Source organism: Ambystoma mexicanum, chromosome 6p, assembly GCF_040938575.1.
Source record: "Ambystoma mexicanum isolate Mex_15411 chromosome 6p, UKY_AmexF1_1, whole genome shotgun sequence".
NCBI classification, from domain to species: Eukaryota; Metazoa; Chordata; class Amphibia; order Caudata; family Ambystomatidae; genus Ambystoma; species Ambystoma mexicanum.
Genome location: NC_090935.1, coordinates 549,336,325 through 549,353,400, shown reverse-complemented (window position 1 = coordinate 549,353,400; position 17,076 = coordinate 549,336,325). Strand labels below are relative to the sequence as shown.

At 45.2% G+C, this 17,076-nt stretch overlaps 1 protein-coding gene across 4 annotated transcripts in view; it reads left to right on the top strand.

The window, feature by feature from the left end:
• CENPK (centromere protein K) overlaps positions 1 to 17,076 on the top strand; it is a 1,342,106-nt gene that overhangs the window by 138,047 nt on the left and 1,186,983 nt on the right. For all 4 annotated transcript variants that reach the window (XR_011280634.1, XM_069627356.1, XM_069627355.1 and 1 more), the window contains exon 3: positions 14,146 to 14,202. Coding sequence is in view for 3 of the 4 variants with exons in the window: in XM_069627356.1 (XP_069483457.1) it covers positions 14,146 to 14,202 (57 nt within the window). In the remaining variant the exon portion in view is untranslated. The remainder of the gene's footprint in view (positions 1 to 14,145; positions 14,203 to 17,076) is intronic.

Sequence of the window (17,076 nt, the reverse complement as noted above, 5' to 3'; positions counted from 1 at the left end):
AAACAACTGCAAACTGACTGGATTCACACACGGTCAAGTGTCACTTGGAAAGGAAACCTTTACAACAATAGGTATTATCTACCATGCAGGAGCTACAACCAATGCAGGTCACTACTCTGCATACATTAAAAAGAAATGTGGATGGTTTGAATGTAATGATAGCACCATTACTCTAAAGCAGAGATTGCCAGCTAATCTTACAAATGCGTATTTAATCTTCTTAAAGCCAAAATTGAATAAATAATGTGTACTTCAAGATTACCAAAAAATTATGTGAAAGACTACAAACAGTTAGAATACGCCTACAGGTATCTAACTGCCCAAGAGGAGATAACAACAACACAAATAAATGAATATCACAGATCTGTAAGAACAAATGCAGTTAGAATATGTCTAAAGGTTAATCCAACAAGGATTTTTTTTCACCAGACCCTCGGATTAGAAAAGCAAACACAGAAACTGAGCGGAATGCACAGTACACTAGTTTGTAAACTAAATGAGGGTCAAGAAAAAAGATAAACTGTCTTATGCAATGTAGTAAGTTTTCATAAAATGCAAAGACTAACAAACTTTTTTCGTTTATCACAGAAATTAAGAAAGGATACTTCCGCCAAGTACTAAAGGCATTTTAAACATATATGGATTCTGAACAAAGTAAGGCGTAAGTATATTAGCAATCATTTTGTACACATACGAACCTACATGTCAAATCTATGGTAGCAATATGCTGCTGTGGCTGTAGGCTGGCCCTTGCATCTTGGTTGTGTAACCTACCACCTACACCTTACGACCAAGGTACAAAGAGTATAGTTCCTACCTAGAACCATCGCTGCATATCAAAAGCATGGTGCTTGTAAATTAACTATTTTTAAGTTAACTTTTGGGACCATCGTCTGCAGCCATGCAGCTAAGACGCTAGGACGTGTACACAACTACCGCATTACACCACACCCATATTCACTTATAACCCCACTGCTTGGGTGTATGGCCTTTGGGCATGCAGGCAACACTCTAGGTCCGGGGCAGAAACACCACAGCATATCGGAACCAGTGTGCCTTGTAATTTCACTACGTACAAAGTTGGTTTTCGGAGCATTGCCTTCGGCCATGCTCCCAAAAGGCTTTGCCCTCCCCACAACCATCTTAATGATGTTGCATAGTACAAGTGTACCTATAGCTGTGATATGCTGCAGTAGTTTGTAGCCACAGGCTACAGACGTAAGTGTGAGGCCATAGATTTATCAATGAATGGGTATACAGTATATAAAATCCATAGGTGATTACAACTGCAGTGCGTATTACTTTGTTCAAATACTCTACATCCTGGCCACTACTACCACAACATATGACTGTTACGCTCCCTTGGCTCCCATAGGGGCGTCGGTCGGATCCGGACGGCTGCGGTCTCCACCAACGTGATGCGTAGTGCAGAGATGACTGACTGGACTGGTCCACCTAATCTTGTCTACTTGACCCGTAGAAGTATTCTCCTGCAAGTGGAGGGATGGATTTAGCCACCCGTGGATTCAAGTGATGGCACCCCGTACAGTCCTCCCAACTAATCACCTCCGAAGTGCCCCCTCAGCAATCTCACCTTATATTCTTGAAAGATGAGCTCTCCATCCTGCATGGATTGCAGAGGCGCGTTGATGCCAGTTACTTCACTGGTTTGAAGGCGTGGGAGAGTTCCGTAGAGTATTGACTCTGAGGTTCCTGGCAAGGTCCAGTAAGTATCAAGTTCATAGAGTTCAATATGTCCGATGTTTCACTCTTGTCCCCCCTTCCCTCCTTGTCTTGCAGCTGAGATTGTGAAAAGATGCTCTCGAGGCAGCTGGTGGCGCTCAGGTAAGAGTCTGTATTACCCGACTCTGTCCGGTAAATGTTGCACGTGTTTAACGTGTTGTTTTCTCTCTTTGCAGGTGCGGCACATGAAGATGTGGAGAGTTATAGAATAATGCCTCCGGTGGTAAATCGGGTAAGTCTATGGTGATAAGAGTTATATTTGTTGGTTTTCTCTGCTCACCCTGTTGTTTTCTTTTGTCCCCCAGTTGCCGGAGTTCGGCGAAGAAATGCTGGAGGCAGCGCCGAATCGAAGGATGCTGCGAGGACTGGTGAGTATGGCGCGGCGCTGCAGCTGGAGATGCGACGCGTACAGAAATGGTGTTCTTTCCAGGTAGGGAGGCGAGATGGATCCGGAATCAGGTGAGGAATTCGAAAATAGTTTGTTTTCTAACCTTGTCCTTTTCTTTCCTCTTTGTTTAGGAGCTTCCAGATTCGAGGCGGGCGTGGCAGAAGACTGGATGCAGACTGCATGCACGGTGAGCGTTAAGCTGCTGGATGCAGAATAACGCGAAGCGTGTGCTGTTGTTCGGGCGTGGTTTAAATAGCCTCCAAAGTAGTTCCAGGTAAGAAGTTCCCTAGAACCACGCCCAAATAAAAAATAGTCCCTGTAATAAAATAGTCCCATCCAGGCCTCACGTTGGCTTGGACTCACTAGCAGCATGGTCTGCATCAGGTAAGTAAAGTCTATGAGCCTGGCGCCTATGGCGCCAGGACTGATTTCTATGATGAGCCTGGCGCCTAAGGCACCAGGACTGAACCCAAACAGCCCCCAGCCGGGGCTGTTGGGGTTTTAATAAGTATCTGGATGCCTGCTCCCAGAGCTGATGGGCTTGGTCCTGATGCTCGGGGGTAGGCATCATGACCGCGACATCCATTGGGGCATATAACAACACTACGTATAATTGTGCGTTTGGGGGCATGGCCTTCGGCCTTCGATGTGTGGTAGCTGGGGTTTTTCGATAGGTGTGGCATCCTTCAGTGATTCTGGCCAGAGGCTGCACTCCTAGCTGTATGTCCATAGATATTACATGGGATAGGTGTGCAGTGGCTTGGACGTCCAGTGCTTATAACTATGTTCCTGTACACACTCCCCACAACCAGGCAATCGATACACAATACAACGGGTGTATTCATGGGTGTGACATGCTGCGGTGGTTGTGGCCAGGGCCGAAAGTCTTGGAAGTAAGGTCTTCGGCCGACAGCCATGCATCCAAGACTCTAGGCCCTGGCCACAACCACTGTAGCATGTCGCACCCATGGCGACATACTAATGAATACAATAGCCATAGGAAAAAGTAATGCAATTACAGCATGTTGTCAATTTCAATGGTCGCTAACACCACGCGTGTCCTTACAACAGTTACAAGTTGCCTGTGCACTGCATGGACTGAAATACTACCGTTATTGGAGCCCTCATTTCTTGTGCGTACAAAGTGGCCATGAAAATACATCATGACGACCGACCGCCAGAACAAATGCATTGATCACCCATGTCTTACTATCTGAACCTTTTCCAACGCTCTATGACACAGCAAAAGAGTTTTATAAATAAAGCATGTTTGCGCTGGTTGTCGCTTAGCTATCGGCGGATCCGAGATGTCGGACGCATCCAAACAATCTGACGCAGAACACGTATCGCTGCAGCCAATCGGCAGAGAAGTCGCGTGTTCGCGGTCATGACGCCAGCCCCTTAGCCAATCGCTATCTTGTCCATGGACCGAACAGGGAAGTGTGACCGCAAAGTGGACATAGATGTCACTAATTTTTTCAGTCCTACTTTTCGTTCATTTTTATGAAAAGTACTGCGTCGAAGGTCACCAAATTTACAAAAGCACGCTTTCTGGACCAATCCCCTGTACCTGCCGCAAATTTGTTGAAAATTCGTCCAGCGGTTTGACCTGTAGCCGTGCGCAAAGTTTTTCCCCCCATTCAGTCTATGGGAAAAAAAGACGTTTTGGGACCCCTCCTATAACTTTCCCCCCCCCTGGACCAAACCTCACCAAACTTTGCGAAAAAATTCAGAGTGGCCCATATACTTTTTTTTGCACAGTTTGGTGAGGATTCGTCCAGGCAGAGCAGAGTTATAGGCCGCCCAAAAAGTGTTCTTCCTATGGAAACAACAACTTAACCGTAACTACACAGCCACTACCGTGATATATATAGAGCGTAGTCACCTGCGCCCGTGAGACAGCATTCAACACATTGTGCGGATAGTGCCACAAACTAAACCTTATCAGGATTAATATTGGGCCTTGAGTACATTTCTCCCAAAGACTAAGTTTGAATACATTTAAATTGACAGCAGGAAATGTTGAAAGCTCCAAAATAAGAACACTCTATGAATTCATGGAGCACTGTGCCTGCTGCATCGATTACATATCAAACATGAAACATGGCATGTGTTACAGAAATCTGAATTTTGATTTGAGGTTTTCCTGCAGTACTTGAAAAATGAACCATCACTGGATTTGCTTTCTCTAATGTTAATACATATTAATTTCTCCAACAACTGTTCAAGTATTCTACAAAGTTTATAAAAATATGGTGGATGATGCATAATACATTCTAGTGGAAATATGCTGACTTCAAGTTGACCACTGGTTCACCTAGAAGCAGCCACCACCTTTGGAAACTCCTTGCACAGGACAATTTTAGAATAATACTCTACATGTTTTCAAATTATAATCAAATCGATGGTCCTCCGGGAGATTATCATCGGTTGGTTTGAACACTTTTCTTTTATTATTGAGCCTCAAAGGGAAATTCTCGTAGCTAATGTGGCACTTTTGAATTCTGCCTAGCAATGAAGCCAGCAGGCAGAGAGGACAAGCTCTGCCTGACGTAGAACACTGTAGTGATGCAAAACGGACAGTACCATGTCGGATGATTCATCGGCTCTCCCGAAAAGCACTGGCATAAGTTCAGAGGTATACAGTGGCTCCAGAAAACCGGGAGGAGGGCGGCGAGACCATACGAGACCCCCCAAGGCACGGTGAGATAAACCAGACCCCAAGGTGGGGGGGAGATAAACCAGAGCCCAAGGCGGGGGGGAGATAAACCAGACCCCAAGGCGGGGGGGGGGAGATAAACCAGACCGCAAGGCGGGGGGGAGATAAACCAGACACCAGGGCGCAGTGAGATAAACCACACCCCAGGGCAGGGTGAGGCAAACCAGACCTCAAGGCAGGGTGAGGCAAACCGGACCTCAAGGCAGGGTGAGAGAAAATGGACCCCAAGGCTGAGTGAGTGAAACAAGGCCCCAACACCAGATGAGGAAAACAAGACCACATGGTGGGTTGAGAGAAATGGGACCCCACACGGGGTGAGAGAACCAAGACCCCAAGGTGGGGTGAGAGCAACCAAACCGCAAGGTGGGGTGAGAGGAGCAAGACCCCAATGCAGGGTAAAGACCAGGAACCGTCCAGGTGGAGAGCTTTATTTAGTAGGGAAGGCAAGGAGAACAATCAGAAAGGGCACAGGAGCCAGATACCCCAAGTGCAAAAGAGGACAAGAGACATTTAGTGTATTTTCTTGAACTTTGCCAAGGAGGTAAGGAATTGAAGAGACACTCAAAAGTACTTGCTCCTCGGGGTGTGGAGCCGTTTTTGAGAAAGATAGACCAGGGTGGGCGTCAGAAACCACCATAGTTCTTTTGCTTGCGTCAGGGCCTTTAGTATACTTTTCATAAATGTATGTTTTTCTTTTGTAGTGGGGGGTGGGGTAGAACTCAGGTAAGCATAGGATTCTGGGTAAAGGACTTTTCTTGTTTTGTATGACATACTGACGAGCACCCTTTTATGTTTTCCTATATATAGAGCAGGGCAGAGAATCTAAGGCTTAGTGACTGCTTAGGTCTTGTGATTCATAATAAAGTAACATTCAGCCAAAATTGTCATGAACCGTCGTCTACGTCCTTTCTAGTCCTCCTGGTCCCTGACTCGCAGAGGATTGCATGCAGTATTCCTTCCAACATGGCCGCTCGCAACGGAACGCTCCGGATCAGTCTATGCGTTCCACGCTGCTTATCCTACAAGAGAGACACGCCCCCGTGGCTCTGCGCGTCTCAACGCTACCGCTACCTGTAGTTAGACGTGCTTTGCCGGAGTTCGATCAGGGCTCTCGCTTGATTCCTTGTTCCCAGCTCCTTGATTCCCTGTTCTATTCCTACCCTCTCCAATCTCCTGGAAAACCTTCTGCGCTCAAGTCACGGTCCTCCGTGCCTCAGAGCGTAACTTGTTTGCTTCCTGGTGTTACCCTGGACTTTCTGAACGCTCCTGGAAACTGAACCGCTATCCTCACGCTGGACGCCGAAGATCAGCGTTTGGGTCTATACAAATCCCAGACCGTAAAAAAGAAGAAATCCCAGAAGGTCGGAAGTACTCAACAAAAACAATTGAGACGGGGAGAGACTTGTGACAAAAATGCCACCCTGTCCTCCTACAGATTCTGATCTTTCATAAAACCCTGAGAAAGCGTACCTTTTCTCTGGCTGAAAGGAGTAAGATCATTAGCTGCTGTACTTGAACTATGAAAGAGCTTTATGATAACTAGTGCTGAATTTGCTGTGGCTCGGTACCTGACACAACCTTGAAAAATAAAGTTGGGTGAGGTTGGTGCTGGCTCAAACCTTAGGATTTGGGGATCTTGCATCGTATGGAAGTTGAAGGCTAAGTGTTTTCTTATGTTTAATAAATGTAATTATTTTACAAATGCACAAAAAAGTCATTTAATTTATTTTCTTGGTTAGAACTCCCTTTTAAAGTATGTTTACTTCTTTATTTATTGCTTTTATGACATATATTGGAGCCTGTATAATAGTTTATGGTAATTTGACCAAGGTTGGGTACTTAAACGCTGAATCACCCGCGCTAACACAGTATTTAAAATGTAACAATGAGCATGAAACAGAAGGGCAAGACTGCTGCAGGTGACAGTGTATAGGTGATTTCCGGTGCCCAGCCAAACTCCGAAAGCAACACTATTGAAAAAAACAGCACTGTCTTGTAATTATTGTATTAATTGCTAGAAGATATTTTGGGTAAAAGTCCCCATAAACATTGCTAGAATCACACAGTCAACACGTGTTTCAACCTTCTGGGTCTTTTCTAGGCTGTATTCATATTGACACATAAAACCATGTATGTACATTGTCAAACCAAAATATTGACATTTCATGTTCACAAAAGGATTGTATTTATTAGTGGAACAAATGCGTATGTACATTGTCAACCCAAAACACTGACAATTTGCACAAAAAGATGATAAAAGAAATGTGGATCCAATAAAGCATATCAACAACAAAGAGCCATTAAGAGCATAAGATAATTCATCATCAATATGTAACAATCAAACAAATGGAAACAAAAAAAACAAATAAGAACACATTAGTATGCTATCTGCACACAAGGATAAAGCACAAATACAAGATAAGTGACAAAAACCATTAATTATGTGTTTATGGAATGCCCAAAAATATCATGGAACGGTGCGAGAGCCATTGTCCAACTAATCCAAACACGTGAATTCGCCAGCAACCACTGTGGGGAAATTGGAGTGATAAGTACCTGGGTGGTGAAAAGCCACGAGATCATGCTCTGAGGAAAAATTGCAAAAAGCAAGGCAATGCTGTGCAATCTAAACCCCATCAGGCCCGAAATTTGGAAAAGTTAAAAGTATTATGATGGTCTCAAGAAAATGATTATGGCAAAGGGTGAAGTGTTCATGCTCGCACAAATGTGAAGAACACCCATCACCAACCAAAATTGGTATTTGTGATGCTTGTAAATCTGCTTAGAATCACATAATGTGCATGTAGTCCGACATATAGTGGTAATCGCAGAGTATTGCATCTTTTTTTGAAGATCGAAAAGGGACGTCTACATGAGCATGACTGCAACACAATCCCTAATGTGACGTATAGTGTACCCAAGGTCCTTAACGTGTTGAGATACCCCCAGATTGTTTTTTCTGCCCTTGTAGTCGGTTTCTTTGTGCGAACCTTGTAGTTTGAGATATTATTGCTACTTCTTTCTCGGCTGAATTTCTCAATGGCTGTTCCTGATTTTGCTGCTCTGCAACTCTTTGCTGCCTCATGCGACTATAGGGCTGTATTCTCAGACCTGGCCTTCTGGCCCGATCTTACAGTAAGGAGAGTGGGGACCCCCTTTTTCTCTTGACACTTCTCTCTGAGAATGCCTTTTCCTTTCTTTCCCTCCTCCTCGTCTCGTCTGGCTCCTTTTCCATGCTATTATGGAGAGAACTCCTTTTAAGTTTTGCACTTCATGCAACGGCAAATTTCCGTGGAAGGACACTCCAAAGAGTGTAACCATTGTCTCCCTCATGTCCACAATGACTTGCCCTGCAAAGCCTGTAAACTCTTTAGGTCTAAGATGCTTAACGAGCGTTGTACCAAGTGGTGGGCGGCCTACGTTATGCAGGCCGAGACTCGCTCTCCTGCAGGCGCCATTGACTCGGACGAGGAGTCCATAAACAGTCATGGCTCTGTTTCGGAATCCGAAGATGTTCCTGTGGAGTCGGCCGACTACTACATGCCTGTCCCCAGCCCCGCTAAGCATGTTGCTGGCAGTGCAATGGAGAAATCACGCCCTAGTGACAAAGTGTCATGCACCGCCCCTGGAAGTGCTGGCAGAAATGAAAGTACACATAATATGGTGGTTCGGTGTCCCACAGTTACGCTCTAGTCTATTTCCAAGATGGCTGTCGCATGTCTATCTATAGGGATTTGGATACAATCCTTGCATTGTATCGTCTATGGATCCCACTCAGAGCTTCTGTGTTGTTCCAGCGATTTGCTTCTACAGTTCAACGCTCCGCTACTATTTCTCTCTCTGTACAGTCCTCTCTACGTTCTGTACATTCTTCCATGCACTCGGGTGATAATTTCATTCCTTAAGGTATTGTGGTTTGTTTACCTATATATTTTCGTTCTGCTTACCTTACACGCCCTTCTCCCTTACTTTCCTCGGTTGTTTTCTTTACTTTTATTTTCGTTCCCGTAGCCCCCCGCCTTCAGAGTTCTACTTCTGCCTTGCACGGCCTACTTCCTTCGCTGCACTGGTTTTCTGTTACTCGCGATGCCCTTGTTAAGACGGATTTCTGAACTCTGTCCTGGCGGCGCAGAAGTTCAGAAGGCCAACCTAATTACTTGGAACAGGGTAACCTCTGGACAAGCCAGACCAATCAGGGTAGCGATCGCAGCGGTCAAGACTAGGTCTCAAGAGGGGTGAGGGTGACTGAAAGCCCGCAATGAGCACACATAGCAAGGACACTTACAAACTACTCTAAACAGGTGTTATATTAAAAATATATACACATTTATTCTCAGGCCTTTGCAATAATGACCATAGCGAGAAATCACAATAAAACTCTAGTAAACCAACACATACCAAATCAATACAATATATATACAAATACAAACGAGTCTAAAGCGTTAGATGCACGAAATGTGTAGTCCACCTAGAAGGGGAGGAAAACAGGCAGTGCGAAATAAGGATTAGACCCAGTCCGCCTTCAGAGGCACCTAACTAAAAGGAAGTCCAAGCCCTACGAAGAGTGGAGCCTTGTGCTCAAAAGTACCTGCACACGCTGGTGCCAACGGGCAAAAAGGGGAGTCTCTTCCAGGGAATCAGGCAGTTCAGTTTGGTGCACGAATGAAGAAGAACAGAGTTCCGCGACTCAAGCGTAGCCTCCACTGTGGGCAGAAGCAGAGCGCGAGTACGGAAAGGTGTGCTGTTTTGACACAGCAGGGAAAAGCTATGGGCTCCTGCAGGAGGGCGACCAGTTCCTAGCTATGCTACTCACCGGTCCCCGATGCAAGCAGACCCAGGCTTTTCCGCGTCAGTTTCAGTGCTGGCAGGTTCAGGAGAGCAGGGGACGTCTCGTCGTCATGTAGATTCTGCAGCAGCAGAGTTGAGTTAAAGATGTCCCAAACGAAGTGAACCCGCACAGTTTGTTACCACAGCAGGGCAACGGAGCGGCCGTGTGTATCTCAGCCAAATGTACACTACTCACTTCAGACCTGGGAACGCAGAATCGTGTGAGAGTGACAAGGACTAGAAATACAACACAACCTGGCGGCGGTTACAGAGCAAGACTCCTGGGTAGGCTGGTCAGTCTGCTGGATGGCCCAGAGACACTTCCGAAGGCTTACGTGCAGGAGATGGTGAAGATGCCGAGAATAGCTGTCCCCACTATTCCAAGGGTCGAAGTACCAGTACAGGCCTTCTGGTTCGATCAGAGGTAGTAAGGGTTTCACAAGGCGACAGCAGTGCAGAGGAGCAGTCCTTCAGCGGGTCACCAGCGATTCCTCGGTTCAGCCTCGTGGTTGCAGGATACTTGGCTCCTGTATTCCTTTGTTCGTGAGAACTCAGGAGATCGACATGGTAGTGGCGTTTCCAGCCCCCTCTTATCCACGGTTCCCTTCGCGCCAAAACGGAGGGGACCCAATGGGAGATCTGCTCATCAACACTCACACCATACGTGGACCTATCACGGACCACGGTGGTCCTAGGCATTCACACCACCCTAGACTCTCTGGCACCCAGGATGTGTATTGGGACCAGACATCCCAGCCCACATCCTGGAGGCACACACAAGGCCTGTAGAAGCCCGCGAAAGCATCTGTATTTCGTGGGAAAGTACATGCCCAAATAAGGAAGTCCCCGGGTCGGCTCGACCTGGGGAAGGTGAAGGGAGCAAGACGGTCAGCGGACAGGACAAAGGAGCCTCGTGGTCTGGCCATTTTGGGAGCCAGGCCACCATTTTGGGCTAGGCGCGAGAAACGCGCTTAAAACGCCAAAAGGAGCTCAAAACACAAGAAACTATCGCTGCCACCATTCCCGTCCGTGATTCACTTGCACCGATCAGTTACAATCCAAAAAGAGTATCTAGGGCCTGTAGAAGACTAGAGACCCAAGAGAGCAGTAACTTAGCTTACAGTGCCCTCTTGTGTCATGTTACACGAAAGCCGCAACATGATAAAAAAACTACGGAAAACAGCGTTTCCCGGTACTGACTGTCTTGAGGGCATGTCAGTTTCCCCCTAAGAATGGAGCGAAAGCCCAGAGGAGTGCGGCAGAAGGCTGCACTTCTCTGGTAAAGTCTAGATCATGGTGAAAACAACAGTAAAAAGTTTAGGGGTTGCCACATGGAAGGAAAATTACCCACAATTAAGAAATCCTTCCTAACAGCCCTTACTCCGTGTATGCCTCGCATACCGGCGTCCACGAGATAACTATTCTTACCTTCTTTCCTTTTCTATTCCTCGGATCCGGCATTCCTCCACCTCACCGGAGCCGCTACTTCTGCTTCTTATTCTTCCATTTTCGGTATCCTACTGTAAGACTTCTTTCCTTCTTACCGCTAACCTCCAATCTTACTGTTCTTACCATTAGCCTTCCTTCATACTGAACTTACCGCTTGCTTCTTCCTGTTCTACAAATTACGTGAAGACTAGCCTAGAACTTACCCTTTTGTGGAACTACAAATCCCAGAGTTCCTCTTACTTACCAAGACCGGGTTGTTACGGAGTATGTTGTCAGCAGACCTCTCTTCCTGGGGAACTACGATTCCCAGTGTTCCTCACTACTTACCAAGATCTTGATTATATCGAAACAAAGCAACTCCATCGGAAGATAGCATTTGGATCCAACAGCCATACTCCATCTACCAGGGTTTTTTCAGCCAGGAGGCTTTTTCCCTGATACTTTGGGTCCTGGTCCCTGGGGTTCACCTGGTCTGGTTTGCGACTCCCAGTCAAGGTGGCCTCCGAGGGAGCACGTCCTTATCTACATCAGAAGAAAGAGAAGAAGCTTACTGAACAGAGAAAACCGCAAAGAAAGAAGACATCAGAATCATTGGACAGTTCCATAGAAGAAACTGGTGAGGAGGAGTGTGGGGAATTCCTTCGGGAGCCTGACACAAAGGCACACATTCTATTCCTAAGGTCAAACGCACAACACCTCTGCCTCCTTCGACAGATTCTTTGAAAAAACCATTAGCATCCATAGGCCCCTCCAAGGTTTTGGTGCGGCCGATTGAACCTTCCAGTTCAGGGCCCGCTGCGCCCCCACCATTGCGGCCGGCACAGAGTCCCAAGGTTTCGGAATTCCAGGCAGAGGAAGAGGAGTCTTCTGGAAGAGGGAAAGCAGGTTCAGAAGACACGTGGCCTTTCTGTACGACCTGTAACAAGAGAGAGGAGCCTGGGGAGTACCCCAAAGGCAAAGAGGAGGCTTTCTGGGGGCCGGAACCATGAATAGGGGCCACGGTAAGCTTCTCCTGGAGTTTGGAGTGAGTTTTTATAGGGGAAGTGCATTTCAGCACATCTTTGGACACCTGCGGAATGTGCGTGGAAACTTTAGGGACGGTGCCGTGTGACTCTGTGATGGCAGCTATGGTGGGGGCGCAGCATACCCTGAACCAGAAGATTCAGTTGGCTGCGCCGAAATCTTTGACAGGCCTACGGGCGCGGATGGCTTTCTTAGGGAATCGGTTGAAGGAGGCTGAGGGCGTTGTGTGTTTGGCCTTGGGAAACTAATGTGTCCCTTTGTTGCCAATGTGTGATTTCCCATCGCACTGCCGACGGCATGCTTAGAGGGGCTGGGCACGTGGGGGTCGGCCGACTCCACCGGAATGTCTTCTGACTCTGAAACTGAGTCGTGGCTGCTTATGGAATCCTAGTCCAAGGCAACGGCGGCCTTGGACACGGCCTTGGACACGGCCATAAAACAGTTTCGGACTCCAACTCCCAAGAACCAAGGGGATTTATCTTAACAAACTGCGTTTGCTTAACTTTGTGATTAGTAGAATTTATGTATTTATGTTACCTCCTTACATTTTGTTTAAATTCAGTATTTGATTTTTCCAAACATTTGAAAGTGTGCAGGGGACGGGAGGATTCCTCGGCTGAATCCTCTCTCTTTTCAACATTTTTTTGAGACCATCATAATACTTGAAACTTTTTACAATTTCTGGCATGATGGGGTTTAGATTGCACAGCATTGCCTTGCATTTTGCAGTTTTTCCTCACAGCATGATCTTGTGGCTTTTCACCACCCGGGTACTTCTCACTCCAATGTTCCCACAGTGGTTGCTGATGTGTTTGGATTAGTTGGACAGTGGCTCTGGCACTGTTCCAGAATATTTTTGGGGATTCCATAAACAGACAATTAATGGTCTTTGTCACTTATCTTGCCTTTGTGCTTTATCCTTGTGTGCAGATAGGCATACTGATGTATTCTTATTTGTCCTTTTTTTGTTTCCATTTGTTTCATTGTTAAATATTCATAAGGAATTATATTATGGTCTTAATGGTTTTTGTTGTTGTAATAATGCTTTATTATATCCACATTTCTTTATCATCTTTTTGTGCACATTGGGTTGAGAATGTACATATGCATTTTAATGTTCCAATAATAAGTACAATCCAACATGAAATGTCAATATTTTGGTTTGACAATGTACATACATGGTCTTATGTGCTAAAGATAGGTATGCAGCCTAGAAAAAGACCCAGAGGGTTGAAACATGTGTTGGCTGTGTGTCATTCTTAGCAATGTTTATGGGGACTTTTACCTGAAATATTATCCAGCAATTAAAAAAAACTATTTTCAAGACAGCGCTGTGAGACAGTGATTTTTTTCAATAATAGTTTATGGTGTTTAGGAATAGTAACTGTTGCTGTGTGTTGCAAGGTTTTTGAGATGGTCTATATCTTGGATGCACTGTCTTTAAAACGTTAGCTTTTTATGCTTTTTTATCAATCCCATTACTTGTTACTTTAAATTCTTGTTTATTTGTAGTCTTTTACCTCTGTTCATGATGCATCTTTTTTTCCCCTTTGTTCTATCTCTATCCATTCTCGCTATTAATGTGATCTTCTGGTTGTCTTTTTTCCCCCTCTCATTGCCCCTTCGAGTACCAATCCTGTGGTACCAGAAGTAGCATATGTGTTTCTGTAACCGCAAATAAGTCCAGTACTTCCCATTATTTGCCTTGCCTCGTTTATGGCCACATTATATGCCAGGTGAAAAGAATCTGCTTTGTCTTATCTTTCTCTGTATCATTTCCATGTCTTTGTCACTATCCATCTCATCTTAATTCACCTCTTTTTTCACTGTTGCTCTAAAGTACCTAAATACATTTTTAAAGTTATACAACATCACTGGACATTCATTAAATGTAACTAGGGACATTTCCTTCTGGTAATTGTGTTTTTTATGATACATAACCCACTGTTTATATATGTAATGCTTTAAAAGAATATGTATTTTTCACTTTGTTCAGTGTCAGAGCAGACTAAATGAACTGGGATCAGAAACATTGCCAGGGGTTGATGCTCAGGTGAGGTGACATCGTTCAGTCTGTTACAAATTACCAGACATCTTTATTACATTTCGTGTATATGAAATTGATGTTTTATTAATCCATACAACATCAAGATTCATTAGTTATTCGGTTTGTTTTTTCTGCACATTTATGCTTTTGTTTTTGTGTTGTTGCCTTGCCATGAAAACTAAATGAAGAATGCACAGAAACTTTACAAATTACGTTTAAGCAGTTCTTTGGCAAGAGTATCTGAGTGGTTGAGAAGGGCATCATGGCACAAATAGATTGTTTCTTTTTCTTTAGAATCTGGCTTTTCCTGTATTAGTTAGGTTTGCATTCCAGAATTTGAGCGATACCATCTTCTCATTAGATGAGTCCCTTTGAGAAAACTGTTTAACGTGGTACAGTTAACGCAAACTATATCATTGAGATACAATCTCATTAAATTACGCAGAATTTATTTGAGCAATCACTATATTTACTCCACATGCATGTAATAGAAAAATACCTGTACACTAATAAAGGAAGTTGCTTCATAGTTCAAAAACATAATGCCTAATCTTCCTGACTAACATGATGATGAGATTTAGATTATAATAAAGACAGAGCGGCGAGTGTTGGGCAACTCGGCAGCAATAAAGAATGAAACTTTTGTAAGCATTAAATGAATATTCACTTTTTAAAAGGAACATTTTTAACATCTGTGATAAACCTGACCATGTTCTTCCACCTACTCCCCCAGGATCCTCTGTTCAGGTGGCCAGGGAAGGGCCGTCAATTCTGGATCCCGATCCTGGGGGTGGACAAGCGAGCGAGGATCACCTGAGTGGAGGGTGACAAGGGATTGGGAGGAGGATACCCAAGGGCGAGACATGGTATTTCTCCAGTCCCAATAACCTACTCGCCTTCAGCCTTCATGGGTTGTTTTCAATCTCAGCCCATCTTCGCAGGAGGAGGCAACTAAGAGCAGTAAAGATTACCCATATAAAAAACATGGGGACAGTTAGGGAAACCAACTATAGAAAGAAGTTAAACTGTCCCTCTGATAGTCAGGTAGAGTCGGGCATGTATCACTCGCACCTGAGTCCACTTGACCGTTTTTACAACTATAGGTGTGGTTTCACACAAGGAGGAGCGCAAGCTGGGGATGCTGCCTGGACTAGAGAAGCTGAGGAGCAGAGACTGACCGGAGCGGAGGGCTGGAGGAGAACGGCATGCGGATACTCTGCCCCAGTGTCTGTGAGGGGCTGCAGCATGGCGAGGGAGCTGTGTCTACAAGGAGCTGGAGTGAGGCATCCTGCATCCTGCTGGCGACGTCCAGGAAAGTGCTTGTTCCCTTGGGACCTGTGCCGGCCCCAAGGGTGTCTGAGGGGCAGGTGGTGAGACCCTGCCCTCAACCCCATGTATCCTGAAAAGGACCGCTAATCAACGCGATGCTGCCCGGTGAGTTTCGTGAAAGCAGTGACAAACTCGGGAGCATGCGTGTGACTGTAGCGGAGAGGGAGAAAGACACAGAATATAAAGCTGCAAGGAGCGTAAAGCAAGCGACAGAAGGTAAAAAAGGTTTCGAGGCTGAAATCGATTGGAAAAGAGTGCAAAAGACACAAGTGAAAGTGAAAAGCAGAAAGTGTATAAAGAAGCTTTGAAAGAGCAGAAGGAAAAGGAAAGGTGCAAATAAGCAACGGGAGGACAGAAAAGTGTGGGAAAAGGGTGCAAGTAACCTGCAAAGAAAAGGAGGGTGAAAGTGAGCACCAAAAGGACAACAGAAGTATACAAGAGGTATGACAAGGAAAAGGAAGGTACCAGGGGCACGGGAAAAGGTGAAACCAAGCGAGACAGTGCAGCTATGCAAGAGAAAGCAAGAATCGTACAACTGTGTACAAGAAAGTAAGGAAGGTGCAAGTGTACACAAGAGGGAAAGGAAAAGAAACTAAGGAGAACAAGAAGGGGTGCAGGAAGCACTGGAAGTTGAAACGTTTAAGAAGGAAGAAGGAATAAAGACTGGGGTTACAGATCGGTGTGGTCATGCCTAGGAGGAGCAAAGAACCAAGCAGTTTCTAAAGTCTCTGATTGTACCCCACAAGTGAAGTGTGTATGAAATAACTGTGTTTAAAAGGGAAAGGTACATCCTGAAAAAGTTTGTTTGAAACCATAAAGGGCCCTGAGCTTGGGGTAGGGAACGCTCAAAAAACGGAACTGGGTTAGATTTCTTTTAAGGTATTTGGAACTTGAACAAGTTGAAGCTTGAGGAAGGAAAGCCCAAGAAACCCAAAGACACTGAAGGTATTTGAAACCACTGCAAGGGCCCAGTGGAGAAGGTCTTGAGAACAGCCCTTTTTGATTGAAGTCATTTTTGTGACATTGACTAAACTACACCTGGTGAGAAGACTACGTGAAACCAACCTTGGTTTCCTATTTTCTGTTGAACCACTTTTTTCCTTTTTAAAGACTTCCTATCACATTTTTCTAAAGAGTGAGGGCAAGCATAGGTTTAGACAGAGGCAGACTTTTATTTTGTACTATTAGAAATTGATGGCCTTTAGAAACAACAGTTAATGGAACCACCACTTTTAGAGTTGGGGCCAGTCAGGTATTACACCAACCCAGGAATCTTTTTTTTTTTTTTAAACACTTTATTATTTTATAAACAACACACCAAACTTTGCCAACATATTGGACATTCACGTATATGCTTCACATCATTGTTTTCACTTGTTTGCATCGCAATCCTCCCCCCACCCACCCCCTTAACTCGAGCCCCTCCTTCAATACCTCAAATTTCTTCCTTAGGGATCGTCTCCCTCATTATTCCCAAGCGTGTCATCTTCACTGAGTTTGGCGTGGGGAAGTCCCACCATCGTGGCCACCAGTTGTCTCCATGCTATCAGG